This window comes from Chionomys nivalis, chromosome 20 (assembly GCF_950005125.1).
Source record: "Chionomys nivalis chromosome 20, mChiNiv1.1, whole genome shotgun sequence".
Lineage (NCBI taxonomy): Eukaryota > Metazoa > Chordata > Mammalia > Rodentia > Cricetidae > Chionomys > Chionomys nivalis.
Genome location: NC_080105.1, coordinates 9,926,045 through 9,945,211, shown reverse-complemented (window position 1 = coordinate 9,945,211; position 19,167 = coordinate 9,926,045). Strand labels below are relative to the sequence as shown.

The window sequence follows — 19,167 nt, the reverse complement described above, 5'->3', positions numbered from 1 at the left end:
GCTCTTGGAGGAAGGCAGCCACTTGGTGATGGAGAAGGGTGAGGACCGGAGAGGCAGGCCACAACCTCAGGCTGCCTGGATGCTTAGAGGGCAAGGGGCTAGACACAGCACAGGACTGCGGAGGGGTAAGGCATTCCTAGGAACACTATAGGCGTACTAGCGCACTTGCACACACACACACACGCACATGCACACACACTCTGCTCCCAGTCAGTCTGAGCTCTGCAGCCTTGCTTGACCCTCGATGCTCTCCCGAGAGCATATTTGGGCCCTGGAGTGTGGACACCCACAGGGGAAGGATTGTCGCCACTAAACACACTCAGAGGCCTCTAACCGAATACAAATGTATGCCAGTTTCCAGTCTCCAGGCTGATCTCCAACTAGCAATCCTCCTGCCCCATCCTCCCGAGGTTGTGGTGGTAGGCCACCACTAACACGTCTGGCCTGAAAGTAGAACGTTCTAGAGGCCCTTCTGCCCCTCGGCTGGTTTGCCCCGCACACACAATGGGAGCTCACCACCTATCCAGGAGCACCCAGACGCAGCATCACTCACACACTTCAGCACACATACACACACCAAGCCTCTAAAGCCAGAGCTGGGGACCCAGCTGGGGACCCCATGGCTCATGCTTCACGATCATGTCCTCAGCACTCAGCCTCGGGCCTGGATGTCCTGCGGCCTCAGCTCTCCTTCCCCCTCAGCCAGGAAAACTAGCAGAGCGCAGTGCAGCAGATACACCCCCAAGTGCCGCCGCTTCGTGGGTGGCCAGTAGGCAGCCTCTCCATAGTAGTGGCCCTGTTTCTGGTTGGTCAGTGTCTGGATACCTGGACAGATCAGAGGCAAAGTCATGGCGTGGCCTCCACCCACCCCTCCTCCACAACAAGCGGCACAGACTCTATTTCGACAGGCGTGTTCTAGGTATGCAGGTGGCGCTCAGTAACTACCCACCATGGGAATGAACATGAACAGTGAGGGAATTCAGAGCTCACTTTCCCTGAGACCTCAGCCCTAAAAGCCCGAACCTTACCTAGGGCGTCCAACAGGCAGGCCTCCCGCGTGTATGCCTCCATGGCCACCGTGTGCTGGAAGCAGTGTAGGGAAAGGACACCTCGGCCGCTGGCCCAGATGTCTAAGATCCGGCGTACCTTGGAACAGGCCTACGGGGTGGAATCAGGAGTCGGGTCCTAAGCCTTCTGCCCTCCGACTGTCTGAAGACTGGCAGGCCTGACCACTCCTGCCCCTTGTCCTCACATTTTTCCCTGGGTGTTCACGGTAGCCGAGGGCTTCCCAGAGGTGGGCATCCGGCCGGGCACGGGTCCCCTTGCCCACGTAGAAGATGGCTCCCACGAAACATTGCAGACACTCGGCCAGTGTGAGGGAGGAGGCTCGGGCAGGCAGTCCCTGCGTCTGCCTAGGAACAGAGTGGTGCAGACGGTGAAGGAGCCAGCTGCCAACCCTGACGCTGCCAACCCTGATGACCCACACGATGGAGGAGAAAAATCAGTTCCCAGAAGTTACCTTATACCTCCACATGTACACATACAGACACACGCACAGAAAATAAAACGTCCAGAGCAGTGAGAGCCTGACTAGAGGGCAGGCCTCAAGGTCCCTGCCAGGGAACGCGGGCCCCTGCTGCTGGGGCTGCAGTGTCTGCTGTGCTCTCCTGGACCTGCTCTACCTGCCCCCTACTTCCATTGGTCCCTGGCTCATTGGAGCTACCAGGAGTCCCTGTGCAGGTGCTGAGAAGTTCCATCTGGACTGGTGAGTGTGTGCTATCCTGGGGCGGACTGTCCCGGTAGAGAGCACAAACCCCCCTACACTAAGGCTACCCAACCAGAGCAGTGAGTGCCTGCCTAGCGGGCAGGCCTCAGCAACCCCCGAAAGGGAGCACAGGCACCTCCAGCTTGTACTGCAGTGTCGCCTGTGTTCTACTCGACCCCACCCTACCCCTGCATTTGGCCTTCTTTCCGCGGGTCATTGGAATACCAGGCATCCCTGTTTTGGTGTTGAGGAGTTCACCTGGAAGGGAACGGTTCCTGCCCCTACACTGAGGAGATACACCCAGAGAGTTAGTCACAGCAAAGACTGGTCCAAGACATCAGGCCTCTCCTGGCTCCATTTGAAGGAAAAGATGGGCAGGCGCCAATGCAAGAATTCCCCCAACAAATTGAAAAGCAACGTGACATCACCAGAATCCAGGAATCCCGAAATGAGAAGTGTACACCCTAATCCAGAAGAATTAGAAGAATTCGACTCAAAAGTGAATTATATGAAAATAATAGAGGACCTTAAACAGGAGGGGAAAAACTGCCATAATCAATTAGAGATTACAAACAAAAAGGTAGAGGAAATGAATAAATCTCTCAAAGATACCCAAGAAAACCAAGAGAAACAAGAAAAAGTAATCAAACAGGTAAGGGAAATGGTTCAAAACTTGAAGAATGAAGTGGAAGTAATAAAGAAAACACAAACCGAGGGAAGGATGGAGATGGAAAATTTGGATAAACGAACAGGAACTACAGAGACAAGTACCACCAACAGATTACAAGAGATAGAAGAAAGAATCTCAGACACTGAAGATACCATAGAGAAAATAAACTCTCTGATTAAAGAAAACAGCATAACCAACAAATTCTTATCACAAAACATTCAGGAAATCTGGGACACAATAAAAAGACCAAACCTAAGAATAATAGGGGGAGAAGAAGGAGAAGAAGTACAGCTCAATGGTCCAGAAAATATATTTAATAAAATTATAGAAGAAAACTTTCCCAACCTTAAGAAAGATATTCCTTTGAAGGTCCAAGAAGCATACAGAATACCGAATCGACTGGATCAAAAAAAACATCTCCTCGTCATATAATAATCAAAACACAAAACATACAGAATAAAGAAAGAATATTAAGAGCTGCAAAGGAAAAAGGTCAAGTTACCTATAAAGGTAAACCTATCAGACTTACGCCTGATTTCTCTATGGAAACCATGAAAGCCAGAAGGTCCTGGATAGATGTGCTGCAGAAACTAAGAGACCATGGATGCAAGCCCAGACTACTGTACCCAGCCAAGCTTTCGTTCACTATAAATGGAGAAAACAAAATTTTCCAGGATAAAAACAAATTTAAACAATACGTAGCCACAAATCCAGCCCTACAGAAAGTAATAGAAGGAAAATCACAACCCAAGGAGTCCAACAATGCCCACAATAACTCAGACATCTAATGACCCTTCACCAGCACAACTTGAAGAAGGGAAACACACAAACTCTACTACCAAAAGAAAGAAAGAGAGAAAGGAAAAATGACCGGAGTTAACAACCACTGGTCATTAATATCACTTAATATCAATGGACTCAACTCACCTATAAAGAGGCACAGGCTAAGAGATTGGATTCGAAAACAGGATCCAACATTCTGCTGCTTACAAGAAACACACCTCAACCACAAAGACAGACATCTACTCAGAGTAAAGGGCTGGGAAAAGGTTTATCAAGCAAACGGACCTAAGAAACAAGCAGGTGTGGCCATACTAATTTCTAAGAAAGTTGACTTCAAACTAAAATCAATCAAAAGAGATGGAGAGGGACATTTTTTACTCATAACAGGAACAATTCACCAGGATGAATTCTCAATCCTGAATATATATGCCCCTAATATAAAAGCACCCACTTATGTAAAAGAAACGTTACTGAAACTCAAGGCAGTCATCAAACCACACACACTAATAGTAGGAGATTTCAACACTCCTCTCTCACCAATGGACAGGTCAATCAAACAGAAACCTAACAGAGAAATAAGAGGATTAAGGGAGGTTGTGAATCAAATGGACTTAACAGACATCTATAGAACATTCCACTCAAATAAGAAAGAATATACTTTCTTCTCTGCAGCGCATGGAACCTTCTCGAAAATAGACCACATACTCGGTAACAAAGCAAACTTACACAGCTACAAAAAAATATCGGTAACCACCTGTGTCTTATCAGATCACCATGGATTAAAGTTAGAATTCAACAACAATGCTATCCCCAGAAAGCCTACGAACTCATGGAAACTGGACAGTCAACTACTGAACCACACCTGGATCAAGGAAAAAATAAAGAAATTAAAATCTTTCTTAAATTCAATGAAAACGAAGACTCAACATACTCAAACCTATGGGACACTATGAAAGCAGTGCTAAGAGGAAAGTTCATAGCATTAAGTGCCCACTTAAAGAAAACGGAGAAAGCACACATTGGAGACTCAATAGCCCACCTGAAAGCTTTAAAAAAAAAAGAAGCAGACTCACCTAGGGAAGTAGAAAACTGGAAATAATCAAATTGAGGGCTGAAATCAACAAAATAGAAACACAGAAAACAATCCAAAGAATCAATGAAACAAAAAGCTGGTTCTTGGAGAAAATCAGTAAGATTGATAAACCCCTATCCAAACTAATCAAAGGGCGGAGAGAGAATACGCAAATTAACAAAATCAGAAACGAAAAGGGAGACATAACCACAGACACAGAGAAAATTCAGAGAATCATTAGATCTTACTACAAAAACCTGAATGCCTCAAAATTGGAAAATGTAAAAGAAATGGACACTTTTTTAGATAAGTACCATATACCAAAGTTAAACCAGGACCAGGTGAACAATCTAAATAGACCTGTTAGTCGCAAAGAATTAGAAGTTGTTATAAAAAGCCTCCCCACCAAAGAAAGCCCAGGTCCAGACGGCTTCAATGCAGAATTCTACCAGAACTTCAAGAAGACCTAATACCTATACTCCTTAATGTATTTCACAATATGGAAACAGAGAAGTCATTGCCAAATTCCTTTTATGAAGCTGCAGTTACTCTGATACCAAAACCACACAAAGACACAACCAAGAAAGAGAACTACAGGCCAATCTCACTCATGAACATCGATGCAAAAATACTCAATAAAATACTGGCAAACCGTATCTAAGAACACATTAGAAAAATTATCCTTTATGATCAAGTAGGCTTTATCCCAGAGATGCAGGGCTGGTTCAACATACAAAAATCTATCAGTGTAATCCATCACATAAATAAACTGAAAAAAAAACCATATGATCATTTCATTAGATGCTGAAAAAGCATTTGACAAAATTCAACATCCCTTTATGATGAAGGTCTTAGAGAGATTAGGAATACAAGGGTCATACCTAAGTATAATAAAAGCTATTTATAGCAAGCCATCAGCTAACATCATATTAAATGGAGAGAAACTCAAAGCTATTCCACTAAAATCAGGAACACGACAAGGTTGTCCACTCTCTCCATACCTCTTTAATATAGTGCTTGAAATTTTAGCAATAGCAATAAGACAACATAAAGGGATCAAAGGGATTCAAATTGGAAAGGAAGAAGTTAAACTTTCATTATTTGCAGATGATATGATAGTGTACATAAGCGACCCCAAAAACTCCAGCAAAGAACTCCTTCAGCTGATAAATACCTTTAGTAGCGTTGCAGGATACAAGATCAATTCCAAAAAATCAGTTGCCCTCCTATACACAAAGGATAAGGAAGCAGAGATGGAAATCAGAGAAGCATCACCCTTCACGATAGCCACAAATAGCATAAAATATCTTGGGGTAACTCTAACCAAGGAAGTGAAGGATCTATTTGACAAGAACTTTAAGTCTATGACGAAAGAAATTGAGGAGGATACCAGAAAATGGAAGGATATCCCTTGCTCTTGGATTGGGAGGATCAACATAGTAAAAATGGCAATTCTACCAAGGGCAATTTATAGATTCAATGCAATCCCCATTAAAATCCCATCAACATTCTTCACAGATCTTGAGAGGACAATAATCAACTTTATATGGAGAAACAAAAAACCCAGTATAGCCAAAACAATCTTATATAATAAAGGATCGTCTGGAGGCATTACCATCCCTGACCTCAAACTCTATTACAGAGCCTCAGTATTGAAAACAGCTTGGTATTGGCATAAAAACAGAAAAGTCGATCAATGGAACCGAGGATAAGACCCTGATTTTAAGCCACAAACATATGAACAACTGATTTTTGATAAAGGAGCTAAAAGTATTCAATGGAAAAAAGAGAGCATCTTCAACAAATGGTGCTGGTAGAACTGGTTGTCAACCTGTAGAAGAATGAAAATAGATCCAAATCTTATCACCATGCACAAAACTCAAGTCCAAATGGATTAAAGACCTCAATATTAGTCTGAACACACTGAACCTGATAGAAGAAAAAGTGGGAAGTACTCTACAACATATGGGTACAGGAGATCACTTCCTACGTTTATCCCCAGCAGCACAGACATTAAGGACAACATTGAATAAATGGGACCTCCTGAAACTGAGTAGCTTCTGTAAAGCAAAGGACACTGTCACTAAGATAAAAAGGCAACCCACTGACTGGGAGAAGATCTTCACCAACTCTGCAACAAACAAAGTTCTGATCTTCCAAATATATAAAGAACTCAAGAAACTAGACTTTAAAATGCTAATTAACCCAATTAAAAATGGGGCACTGAACTGAACAGAGAATTCTCAACAGAAGAAATTCAAATGGCCAAAAGACACTTAAGGTCATGATCAACCTCCTTAGGGATAAGGGAAATGCAAATTAAAACAACTTTGAGATACCATCTTACACCTGTCAGTATGCCTATGATAAATGGGACCTCCTGAAACTGAAAAGCTTCTGTAAAGCAAAGGACACGGCCAATAAGACAAAACGACAGCCTACAGAATGGGAAAAGATCTTCACCACCCCACATCAGACAGAGGTCTGTTCTCCAAAATATACAAAACTCAAGAAATTGAACACCAAAAGAACACATAATCCATTAAAAAAAATGGAGTACAGACCTAAACAGAGAATTCTCAACAGAGGAATCTAAAATGGCTGAAAGACACTTAAGGAAATGTTCAACATCCTTAGTCATCAGAGAAATGCAAATCAAAACAACTCTGAGATTCCATCTCACACCTGTAAGAATGGTCAAGATCCAAAACACAGATGACAGCTCATGCTGGAGAGGTTGTGGGGAAAAGGGAACACTTCTGCATTGCTGGTGGGAATGCAAGCTGGTACAGGCTCTTTGGATGTCAGTGTGGTGATTTCTTTTTTTTTCTTTTTTTTTGGTTTTTTGAGACAGGGTTTCTCTGTGGCTTTGGAGCCTGTCCTGGAACTAGCTCTGTAGACCAGGCTGGTCTCGAACTCACAGAGATCCGCCTGCCTCTGCCTCCCGAGTGCTGGTATTAAAGGCGTGTGCCACCATCGCCCGGCTAGTATGGTGATTTCTCGGAAAATTAGGAAACAACCTTCCCCAAGACCCAGTAATACCACTTTGGGTATATATCCAAAGGATGCTCAATTATGCCACAAGGACATGTGCTCAACTATGTCCATAGGAGCTTTGTTTGTCACACCCAGAACCTGGAAAGAACCTAAATGTCCCTTGATCGAAGAATGGATAAGGAAAATGTGGTACATTTACACAATGGAGTACTACACAGCAGAAAAAAAATAACGACAGCTTGAATTTTGCAGGAAAATGGATGGAGCTAGAAAACATTATTTTGAGTGAGGTAACCCAGACACAGAAAGACAACTATCACATGTACTCACTCATAGGTGGTTTTTAAATATAAAGCAAAGAAAGCCAGCCTACAAACCACAATCCCAGAGAACTTAGACAACAATGAGGACGCTAAGAGAGACTTACATAGATCTAATCTACATGGGAAGTAGAAAGTATAAAAAGACAAGATCTCCTGAGTAAATTGGGAGCATGGGGACCTTGGGGGAGGGTTGAAAGAGGGAGGGGAGAGACAGGGAGGAAAGCAGAGAAAAATGTAGAGCTCAATAAATAAAAGAGTGAGGCCAGGAACCACCCACAGGAGAAGTAAAGAACAGCTTTTTCATTTGCCTTCTTTTTTGTTTGTGACACAGTTTCGTGTAGCCCAGGCTGGCCGCTAACTCACATACATAACATACATGGCTTCGAGTGACCTGGTAACCCTGGCCCTCGGCATCCACCTTCTGCATGTTGAGGTTGCAGCACCCGGTGTATGTGGTGCCCAGGGCCTCATGCGTGCTGGGTAAGCACTCCACCCAGAACCACAGCACTCCATCAAATGAACTGTGCCCCAATCTTAGCTTTACACCTCTTGTAACAGGGCAAACACTGTCTCTGCCCTTCACTGGGCCAATAAACACAGCTGCCTGGTCACCGGCAATACTCAGAGATGGGTATTTGACCCAGTAAGGCCTTCAGTGGCTCCCACACTTGAGAGTTCCAAGAGACAGAAAAGGAAAAGAGACCTAATGGGTTTGCCAAGCTGAGAACATACAGTTGAAGGCTTTTCATGCCCCCTTTTCCCCCTGGGGCGGCGCCTGCGCGAAGAGACTCCTGGCTGACCGCCTAAGTCACTTCTGGGCGCCTGGATCCAGCTGTGCCTGAAGCCTTTCCTGAGCGCCCCACTTGCCTTGCTGGCTTTGGCGAGCTTGTGTCTGGGTTTCTGTCGCCCGAGGCTACAGCGCGTGAGTGACTGGATCGTGCACGAGAGCTTGGCGCGGACTCGGGTGGTCAGGTCTGTGGGAGGCAGACGCCATCCAAGTCGCATACCGCGCAATAGATGCACGTTTCTTGCGATGTCTCCGACTCGGGACTCCACAGACCCCAGCTCCTCAAGCAGAACGAACCTAGAGCTGCAGCAAGCCGGATCGAAGTTTGATCACAGCGACACAAAGCTCGCGCGCGGTCACACAGCCAGGTTCCACTCTGCAGCCTAGGTACCGCAGCCAGTCACAGGGTTCTAGATAGCGGCCATCTTCCTGACCGGAAGTTTGTGCGGAGTTGCGGTGACGCCTTCTGGGAAATGTAGTTCCAGGAACCTCAGGACCTGGACGCTGATAGGCTGAGGCGATCCCGGAGATATAAATTAGAGTATAACCGGCAGGAGTGGGACTGAGATAGGGTATTATTGGGAATGGGTGTGGTCCAGAGTTGACTTAAGCAAGATTGGGGGGAGCTTGTAGTTCTGGATTCAGCAGACAACAGTTGTCAAAGATGCTGCTGTGATAGGGCAGGAAACTGACCTGGGTGGGGCTGATTGATGATTGACAGGATAGGGTTTGGCTTGGCTTGGGTTTGCCAAAGGCTCTCTCAACTATTTATTTCTGCTTGTTTGTTTGTTTATTTATCTATATCTATCCACCTATTTATTGATCGATTTTTTTTGAGGCAGGGCTTCTCTGTCTTAGCTGTTCTGGAACTCTCTTTGTAGACCAGGCTGATCTTGAACTCCCAAGTGCTCTATGGCCCCTAAGTGCTGGTATTAAAGGAGATTGCCACCACCGCCCGGCTTATTTTTGTTCTTATTTTACATATGTTGACACTCATCCAATATTATCGCGATGGGGGCTGATAGTGCACACCTGTCATTCCAGCACCCCAGAGGTCAGAAGATGAAGATCGGGAGCTCAAGTTATCGCGCACTATATGAGACTCTTCTAAAAACCATGATGGAAAGAAAAAGTAAAAAGAAAAGCCAGCAGACACACTGTGGACAGGCTCAATGTCCCACCGGAGCATTCTGACGCAGACAAGTAGGGCTCTGTGGGAAGAGCGGACCTTCTTGTTGAAGAGAAACATTGTAGCGTGGTGAACAGAGGCAGGCACCCCAAACCCGAAGACCTGACTCTATCCCGGAGACCTGCATGGTGGAAGGAGAAGAGCATGCAGCTTACCCACCACAAACACAAATGAAAAAAGCAAAGGAATGAAAGACATAATTTTATTTCAATGCTGGGGCCCACTCCTACAGGGTTTTTGTTTTAGAAACACATAAAAATAATAATAAGCCGGGCGGTGGTGGTGCACGCCTTTAATCCCATCACTCGGGAGGCAGAGGCAGGCGGATCTCTGTCAGTTCGAGACCAGCCTGGTCTATAAGAGCTAGTTCTAGGACAGGCTACAAAACCACAGAGAAACCCTATCTCAAAAAACAAAAAGTAAAATAAAATAAATAAATAAAAGTAATAATAATAAATGATATTACAGTGGAGTGAGCCCCGCTGAACATGGGAACACAGAAAACCTGAGGAAATGGAGGGACCAAAGGTTTGGAATACGGGGGTAGCTGTTATCTTGGAGTGGGACAAGAGTCCCCTACCCCACCCTGTCCCCGTTCTGTAGGAAGCTGACATCCTGGAGAAGGAAACAAGACAATAACTGTCCACGTGACCAGGGCAGGGGCCTTCCTGTTTCTCAGCCCATACCAGACCAGCCTTGGCCAGTGCAGCCTCATAGCCAGGGTGACCTGAGATGCGCCCAGGGGCTCAGGCCTTTCCCAGGGTGCCCTGGAGCAGAGCGGAGGGTGGACACACATACACACACACACACACACACACACGAGAGGGAGTTTGGTGCTAGGAGAGTCCTGGGAAGAAAACAGATTCTTGGGATCCCTATCCCACGCCTCCATAGGGGAGAGGGGGCACAGATAAGAGCGATGCCTTCAGGCAGCTGAGAGAAAAGGATTGTCAGGTAGAGAAGAGGGCGAGAGGTTGGGGCAAATGGACAAGAGTAAGTGCCATCACGTGAGGCAGTCAAATATTCAAATGTGTTCAATAGATGCAGTTGACCCAAAACTCCTACGGGGGGAACCAAGGATCCAGGCCGACAAAGGGAATCTGAGAGCAGGCCGTGATCAGGGGTGGAAGAAGCCATGAGTGCCCGGGCCACAGGGCCCCGAAGTCGCCGAGGGAGGCATCCTCCACCCGTAAGTGTGCTCCTCTTCCTGCTGTGCCCAATTCCATGGATCCCGGAGCCCAGGAGTGAGCCTGCTTCACTGAGAACCTACAGTGGTGGCGAGCAGTCATTCTTACGGGGAGTTGGACCTGACAGCAGAGAGAATGCAGAATGGGGTGTCATTTATAGGGAGAGCTGGACCCAGTGGCTGAGAGCCTGCGGGATGGGGTGTCATTTATTGGGAGAGCTGGACCCAGTGGCTGAGAGCCTGCGTGATGGGGTGTCATTCTCAGAAGGAGCTGGACCTGACGGCTGAGAGCCTTCGGTATGGGGTGTCATTTGCAGGGGGAGCTGGACCCAGTGGCTGAGAGTTCCAAGGAGGCAGAGACCACCAGTGGGAGATTCGAGGCCAAACTCGAGCTGCTTCCGGAACTCCTTAGTCCTGACCTGCAGAGACCCGGGAGCCGGTAGGATGAATTTAGTGCTTCTATTCCAGCAGGTGCCCCTCACAAAGCTGCCGCCCCCCACACATCTGCCTTAGCTTCCTCTTGCCTCCTCTCCTCCATCCTCTCCCTTCCCTTCCCTTTCCTCCTCAGCCACGCAGCTCACTGCCTGCCCACCCTTCCCAGGGACTCTGAGATCTAGCCCCAAAGCCCCTGCTGAGCCTCAGGTAGTTGGGGTCCCGGTTGTCTTCACAGGCCTGAGGATGATTATTGTGTGGGATCCCATGGGGCCCTAGCCTTGAAGCCAGAAGAAGGGTGAAAGGCTGAGGTGGAAAGCCCCCTGAGCCCGCAGGCAGCCACCCAGGACACTGGCCCTGCTGAGACATCAGAGCAGGCTGAGCTCCCCTGAGGCCACCGTGGCCGCCTGGCGCCACTACTCCCTAAGCTTTGCAGGGCCAGTGGAAGGAGAAGACAGTGGCCAGGGGACACCTGGGTCCTTTAGTAGTCAGGAAGAAGCCGGGTCGCGACAGCAGGAGGCAGGTAGCCTCATAGAGAGGAACGCCTGGCTGCGGCTGGCCCTGGGCAGCCGGAAGGAGGAGTTGGTTTGCGCTCAAGCTTCCCTGAAGGATGCCCAGGCAGAGAAGGAGACCCTGAAGAGACAGGTGAGCATCTGACTGGGGACAGACAGATCCTGCCTCCCGAACACATTTGTTCAGCCAACAAACCAATGTGGAGCAATGAAAACCATGCCAGAGAAGGGACCAAGGAAAACAGCAAAGTAAAAGAGGGGTCTTGAGGCCCAGACTGAAGGTCAGAAAGAAGCCAGGCAGGGTGCACCCCATGATCTCAGTGCTCTAGAAGCTGAGGAGAGACAATCTCAAGTGAAAGACTGCTCAGCCACAACCAAGGTCAAATTCTCCGATGTAGATTGAGTTGAAGGCCAGCCTGCTTGTTTTTTTTTTTTTTTTTTTTTTTTTTAAGGTTCTGAGTACCTTGGCAATAGAGGCCTTGCCTGAAGAGTATGAGGCCCTGGGTACTGCACACACACACACACACACACACACACACACCACCGAATAATCCTATTTTAGGGTTTCTATTTGTGATAAAACACCACAACTAAAAGCAACTGGGGAGGAAGAGGTTTGTTGTTTTTGTTGTTCTCATCTTAAAACTCTGAGGGAAGCCGGAGTGGGAGCTCAAGGCAGGGAGCTGGAGGCAGGAGCTGATGCAGAGGCCATGGAGGGTGTTGCTTCCTGGCCTGCTCAGCCTGCTTTCTTATAGAATCCAGGACCACCAGCCCAGGTATGGCCCCACCCACAGTGAGCTAGGCTCTCCCACCTTAGTCATCAAGGAAATGTCCGCAGGTCTATCTGAGGGAAACATTTTCTCAACTTTTAGTTTCCTCTTCCCAAATGACTGTAGCTGATGTCACAGTGACAGAACCAGCAGATCCTGAGGTCACTGTGGCTGGGATAGAGTCGGGGAGATGGCGGCAAGTGGGAGACCACCACAGTATTCAGGATGTGGCGGTGGAGCAGGATTTACCGCTGTGCTTTGTGTGTGGTGGGAACGCAGAGGGATCTGTGTCCTGAGGGGAACTGGACCTGCTGCATCTGCTGACTGTGGGAGGAACAGTCTGGTGGTAGACCACGCCCCTGATGGTGGGGGTGGGGTGACAGCAGAGAAGTGGTGAAGGGGACCGGAAATGGGCAGATGATGGGAAATGTCAAACCCATCTATAGTGGAACAAGCCTGCAATGCTAAGAACTTCAGAGGCTGAGACAGGAGAATCACAATTTAACAGTAGCTTGGACAAGATAAGCAAACATTGTCTCAAAAGAGAAGGAAAACAGACTGGACGGGAGCAAAGCCCTGCCTAGACTCCTCCGCTCTTAGTTTGCTGAGACTCCTCTCACCAACACAGAAATGAAATTCTCCTTCCAGAGTGTGGTGGTGCACACTTGTAATTCCAGCTGCACGCAGGGTGCACGCCTTTAATCCCAGCAATGGGGAGGCAGAGGCAGGTGGATCTCTGTGAGTACGAGGCCAGCCTGGCCTTCAAGAACTAGTTCCAGGACAGGCTCCAGAGCTACAGAGAAACCCTGTCTCGAAAAAGCAAAGAAGCAAAAAAAAAAGAAAGAAAGAAAGAAAGAAAGAAAGAAAGAAGAAAAGAAAGAAGAGAGAGAGAGAGAGAGAGAGAGAGAGAGAGAGAGAGAAATTCCAGCTACATGGGAGACTGAGGGAGAAGGGTGGCTTGAGTTGGGGAGATCCAGACAACGCAGAGAAACACTGAGTCTCTTAAAAATTTAGAAAGGAAAAAAGAGCAGTGGCTGCTTTTCCAGAGGATCCACGTTCAGGTCCCAGAACCCACTTGACAGCTCACGACTGCCTGTAACTCCAGTTCCCAGCAATCCAAAACCCTCACACAGACATGCATGCAGGCAAAACACTGATGTACATAAAATAATAAAAATAAATAAATCCTAAAAAAAGTAGAGCTGTCCCTCCCTCCCCCACCCCCTGCTAGTAGCTGCAGTCCCCAGGTTGGGGGGGGGTACGTGTTGAGTGGCAATTGGGGACCTGTCTCACGTCATATGGACAGGGCTTGGCTGGGTTCCTGCTGCTGACAGAACTGTCTGTAGGTGAAGCCACAGTCTGATCCTCCATCACTGGCAGGTGCAGGAACTGGAGGATTCACTGATGCAGCTGGAGGCTGTTTGTTTGTTTGTTTATTTTTTCCAAGACAGGGTTTTTCTCTAGCTTTTGAGCCTGTCCTGGAACTCACTCTATAGACCAGGCTGGCCTCAAACTCACAGAGATCCTTCTCCCTCTGCCTCCCAAGTGCTGGAGTTGAGGTTTTGAGGGATGCATAGGAGTTTCTCCTCCTGATTAGGTTTTCCTTAAGATTCTGTAAGTTGCCGGGCGGTGGTGGTGCATGCCTTTAATCCCAGCACTCGGGAGGCAGAGGCAGGCGGATCTCTGGGAGTTCGAGGCCAGCCTGGTCTACAAGAGCTAGTTCCAGGACAGGCTCCAAAGCTACAGAGAAACCCTGTCTCAAAAAACAAACAAAATATTTGTGTTGAGAATTTGTTGGTTATGCTGTTTTCTTTGATCAGAGAGTTTATTTTCTCTATGGTATCTTCAGTGTCTGAGATTCTTTCTTCTATCTCTTGTAATCTGTTGGTGGTACTTGACTCTGTAGTTTCTGATCGTTTATCCAAATTTTCCATCTCCATCCTTCCCTCGGTGTGTGTTTTCTTTATTACTTCCACTTCATTCTTCAAGTCTTGAACCGTTTCCCTTACCTGTTTGATTACTTTTTCTTGTTTCTCTTGGTTTTCTTGGGTATCTTTGAGAGATTTATTCATTTCCTCTACCTTTTTGTTTGTAATCTCTAATTGATTATGGCAGTTTTTCCCCTCCTGTTTAAGGTCCTCTATTATTTTCATATAATTCACTTTTGGGTCGAATTCTTCTAATTCTTCTGGATTAGGGTGTACACTTCTTATTTCGGGATTCCTGGATTCTGGTGACGTCACGTTGCCTTTCAAGTTGTTGGGGGAATTCTTGCATTGGGGCCTACCCATCTCTTCCTTCAAATGGAGCCAGGAGAGGCCTGGTGTTTTGGACCAGTCTTTGCTGTGACTAACTCTCTGGGTGTATCTCCTCAGTGTAGGGGCAGGAACCATTCCCTACCAGATGAACTCCTCAACACCAAAACAGGGATGCCTGGTATTCCAATGACCTGCGGAAAGAAGGCTGAATGCAAGGTGTAGGGCGGGGTCGAGTAGAACACAGGCGACACTGCAGTACAAGCTGGAGGTGCCTGTGCTCCCTTTTGGGGGTTGCTGAGGCCTGCCAGCTAGGCAGGCACTCACTGCTCTGGTTGGGTAGCCTTAGTGTAGGGGGGTTTGTGCTCTCTACCGGGACAGTCCGCCCCAGGATAGCACACACTCACCCATCCAGATGGAGCTTCTCAGCACCTACACAGGGACTCCTGGTAGCCCCAATGAGTCAGGGACCAAGGGAAGTAGGGCACAGGCAGAGCTGCAGCAGGAGCTGGGGGAGGGGCGTTTGTGCTCTCTACCGGGACAGTCTGCCCCAGGATAGCATACACTCACCCGTCCAGATGGAACTTCTCAGCACCTACACAGGGACTCCTGGTGGATAGTTAAATATTTTGAAATGCTACAGCATTACCAAAGTTCTGATGATTCAGACCTGTACTACTCTTTATCGTAATTCACACTGAAAAATAGCATTGAAACTAGTCTACAAACTGGCTAACGTTAAAAAAAGAGGAAGCAGTTACGATAACTGTACCTCTTTTTTTCTTTTTTTCTTGTTTTTATTGAGCTATACATTTTTCACCATTCCCTTCTCTTTTCTTGTACCTTTTTATACTGTTGGATATTTATAATCAAGCTTTAACTCTATGGTATTGAGGAAATTTGATCTTATTAGAAAAAATAAAATCAGCAACCTTGGTATTTGATGTAAATGTAGTATGCTAAATTCTGAGATAGCCTGAGAAAAAACTGGAGATATTATTTAATAGTAAAAGTAGACGAGGTTTCTCGTCTTCCTTGTAGCATTAAGTTAGTTTGTAACACTCACATTTATTTTTACATGTATGCCTCTGTGTGAATGTTTTCTCTGCATGTATATGCTCTACATGCATGCTTGGTACTGACGTCAGAAGGTATTGTGTCCCCTAAAATTTTAGTTTCAAAAGGATGTGAGCCCCTTTATGGAGCTGGGAACCTAACCCAAGTGCCCTTAACTACCAAACAATCTCTCTAAACCCTAAACTCACACTTCTTAAATTTAGTAGATGAAATGATGTTGTGAGTATCCTATATGAGACAGCCTTATGGAATTTTATCAACTGTTTTTGTGACATAAACCAATGGGTAGGACCATTTCAGAGCTTTGCATGAATCCTTCTGACTCTGTTCCCAATATTTCTACTGTAAGTAGATGACGGTGCTGGAGCAGGCCCTTTCTCTACAGCTTCCCAATGTGACAGACATGGTTTAGGAGGGAGAATTCTGGAGATTCTCCAGAATCCAAACTTGCAGCTCAGCAGTTCCCCTCTGCTGTAGGCACACTGTGCTCATGCATTTCAAAGGCCACGTTCACTGGTTTGTTATCCCACGATCTCAATGGGCAATTGAGATTGGACACTGGGATAGAACTAATGTAGTGCAGAACGGGAAGTCCTTTTCTTTCCAGAGCCCTTCTTCATTACATTCTCTTAAATCTGGCTGTTAACATAAAGTCAGGGTCATAAAGCATTGAGTAGGCTATGTCATTCACATCCAAGGTACTACCCTCCTGTGTAGACCTGTGTAGACCTGCCTGGAGGCGAACTCACTGTGTAACCAAGGCTCCTGGAACATGCACAAATCCATCTCTGCCCATGAGTTCTGGAGTCACAGGAGAGCAACCCCACATCTGACTCAAGAAGGGCTGTAAAACTGAGGAGTCGAAAATTGATTTTATTCATAAAAAATTCTCATTATACTCAATAGGGGCTTTAGAAAGGGTAGTCAGTATATACAGTGTAGAGCCTTAGCCAACTATTAAAACAAGAATAAATTATTTAAAAATTAACAACAAAATTTAAACCAAAGCAAAGAAAAAAATCCAAGCAAATGAAAACCAAACCCAAAACCATAAACCTTGCTCCAATTAAGCTAAAAATATTCTCTAGCTCTAAATCCAAAAAAATCCATCAAGAGCATCTGGCTCCCTAAAGACACCAAAGGTGACCAGACCTCCTCTATAGACCCTTTCTCAGGACTGACATGCCTGTCCAGGATGTGTAACTGGAGAATCCCCAGACATTTTCTTTATGGATGATCCAAGGCCTAACACAGGTGAGAGATGTTGTAGTCTCTGTAGTGCGTTATCTTCAGCAACACTTTCATGTGACATGGAGTCCGCCTCAGCACTGCACAGGACAGGGAATCCTGTTCTTTTCCCTGTGGTGTGTATAGACTACAGCACGGCATCAGTACAGTCTTTCTCGTGAGAGTCCTCACCACATATCGAGGGCTCAGCCAGCTTACTAAAGACAGAGAGTAAACTGGCAGAGTAAGCCTTGCTCAGCAGCATATCCTCCCCATGCTGCAGTGCGCCACTCTACTCAACTGGGAAATCCAGCATTACATTTGAGTTGGGCTCATTCACTCCTTGCTTCTTCAAGGATAAGACAGCACCCGAGTTTCTTTTTTTCTCCACCTTTAAAACTGGTAGAAAGTGAGCTGAGAAATACACACTGTGGTGAACTAGAAAAACAGACCATTACTCCACTAGTTTAGATACATTCTTTTGAAAATAAAACAGCAGCATAGCAGTGTCTGGGTCACAGGCCTTGAACAGATGCCAGGAAACTGTGAGCAACCTGAAAAATTAACTGTATGAGGCCCTCTAGGGGAGCAAACACAACACTGCAGTGAAGGCTGGGCTTCCTCCTTCAGCACAGAAACTTCCTTGGATTTAACATGTCAAATTCTAAATGTGATTCTAATTCCAGAGAAACCTTCTTACAGGAAACAGATGCAAACTACAGAGAACCCATAATCAATAAGAAGGTGCTGTATGCTAATCTGTCCAAGTGTAGGATTTTATCTCTAAAGGTGATACTCCTGGAGGAAAATAAAGTGGCAGGAGGAGACACCGTCTTGCACAATTAACACTGCCTCTATTAGGTCTGGGACTACCATAGGACGGATCAATGCACTCAGAACACACGAGAGCACTCAGAATTGAAGAAATGCACACAATTCAGAAAGATTAAAGGATAACACATATTGCTTCCTGTGCAGACATTTCTGTTGACTGAGCCAGCCCAATACTCTCAGATGTTCTTTCCCTGGCTTTGACTGAAAAGCCATGCAAATGGCCAGGAACCCAAATAGGACAGAGATTCAGGTACTGGGGAACTATTTGATATAACTCCCTCTTCATGGCCTGGGATCCTACCTCATCTGGGAGACAGCGAAGGGATTCTGCAGCTTTTCTGCCAATTCTGTATGTTTGGTGACCAGATCCCTCAGCTTCAGCAGGGATTGTTGTCTTTCCTCCAATATATCCTGTTTCTGTTCATTAGAAGATTATGTTCTTAGTGAAGCGTTGAACACTCAAATGCACACACACACACACACACACTCCTCAACGCACACTTCTGGACATACATGTACAATAACATAAACATTCAGCAAAATAACAAGAATTAATCATTTGATATTTCTCTGTATCATTGGTTTCATATCCTTAGTAAAAATACTCAGAATACAGAAACAGGATCCATTTTTCTGCTACATACAAGAAAGAAACTTCAACATTAATTATAGACATTACCTCTGGGTAAAGGATTGGAAAAAAATCTTCCAAGCAAATGTACCTAAATGACAAACTGATGTAGCTATTTTAATACCTAACAAAATTGACCTCAAACCAAAATTAATCAAAAGAGATGGGGAAAGACACACCACAAAGATGACATTTCAATTTTTTAAAAATTTTTCGAGACTGGTTTTTCCATAGTTTGGAGCCTGTACTGGAACTAGCTCTTGTAGACTAGGCTGGCCTTGAGCACACGGAGATCTGCTTCCCTCTGTTTCTCAAGAACTGGGGTCAAAAGTCTGCACCACCACCACCTGGCCATCATTTCAATTTTTTTTTTTTTTGGATTTTTTTGAGACAGGGTTTCTTTGTAGCTTTTGGTTCCTGTCCTGGAACTAGCTCTTGTAGACCAGACTGGCCTCGAACTCACAGAGATCCGCCTGCCTCTGCCTCCCGAGTGCTGGGATTAAAGGCATGTGCCACCACCGACCGGCCTCAATTCTTAACATCTATGCCCTAAGTAATATTTTAAGATAAACATTACTATAGCTTAAAACACATAATTAATTTCCACATGCTAATATTTGGGAACTTAAATACCTCATTCTCACCAATGTGCATGTC

At 46.0% G+C, this 19,167-nt stretch overlaps 1 protein-coding gene across 1 annotated transcript; it reads right to left on the bottom strand.

Annotated features, from left to right (window-relative positions):
- Positions 1-652: 652 nt before the first annotated feature.
- On the bottom strand, positions 653-8,615 carry LOC130863185 (ankyrin repeat and LEM domain-containing protein 1-like). Its single transcript, XM_057753086.1, has 4 exons — positions 8,386-8,615; positions 1,253-1,412; positions 1,029-1,158; positions 653-825 (listed from the first exon to the last, which is right to left on the bottom strand). Exons 1-4 carry the CDS (start codon positions 8,613-8,615, stop codon positions 653-655), a joined length of 693 nt encoding a protein of 230 aa, XP_057609069.1.
- Positions 8,616-19,167: the final 10,552 nt, after the last annotated feature.

Bases quoted from the DNA above. Each gene is read 5' to 3' on its own strand.
- LOC130863185 (XM_057753086.1), bottom strand. From the start codon at position 8,615: ATGCGACTTGGATGGCGTCTGCCTCCCACAGACCTGACCACCCGAGTC. The intron at 1,413-8,385 runs GCGCCGCCCCAG...CTCTGTTCCTAG, and splicing joins CCAGGAGTCTCTTCGCGCAG to GCAGACGCAGGGACTGCCTG. The intron at 1,159-1,252 runs GTGAGGACAAGG...TCCACCCCGTAG, and splicing joins GTGAACACCCAGGGAAAAAT to GCCTGTTCCAAGGTACGCCG.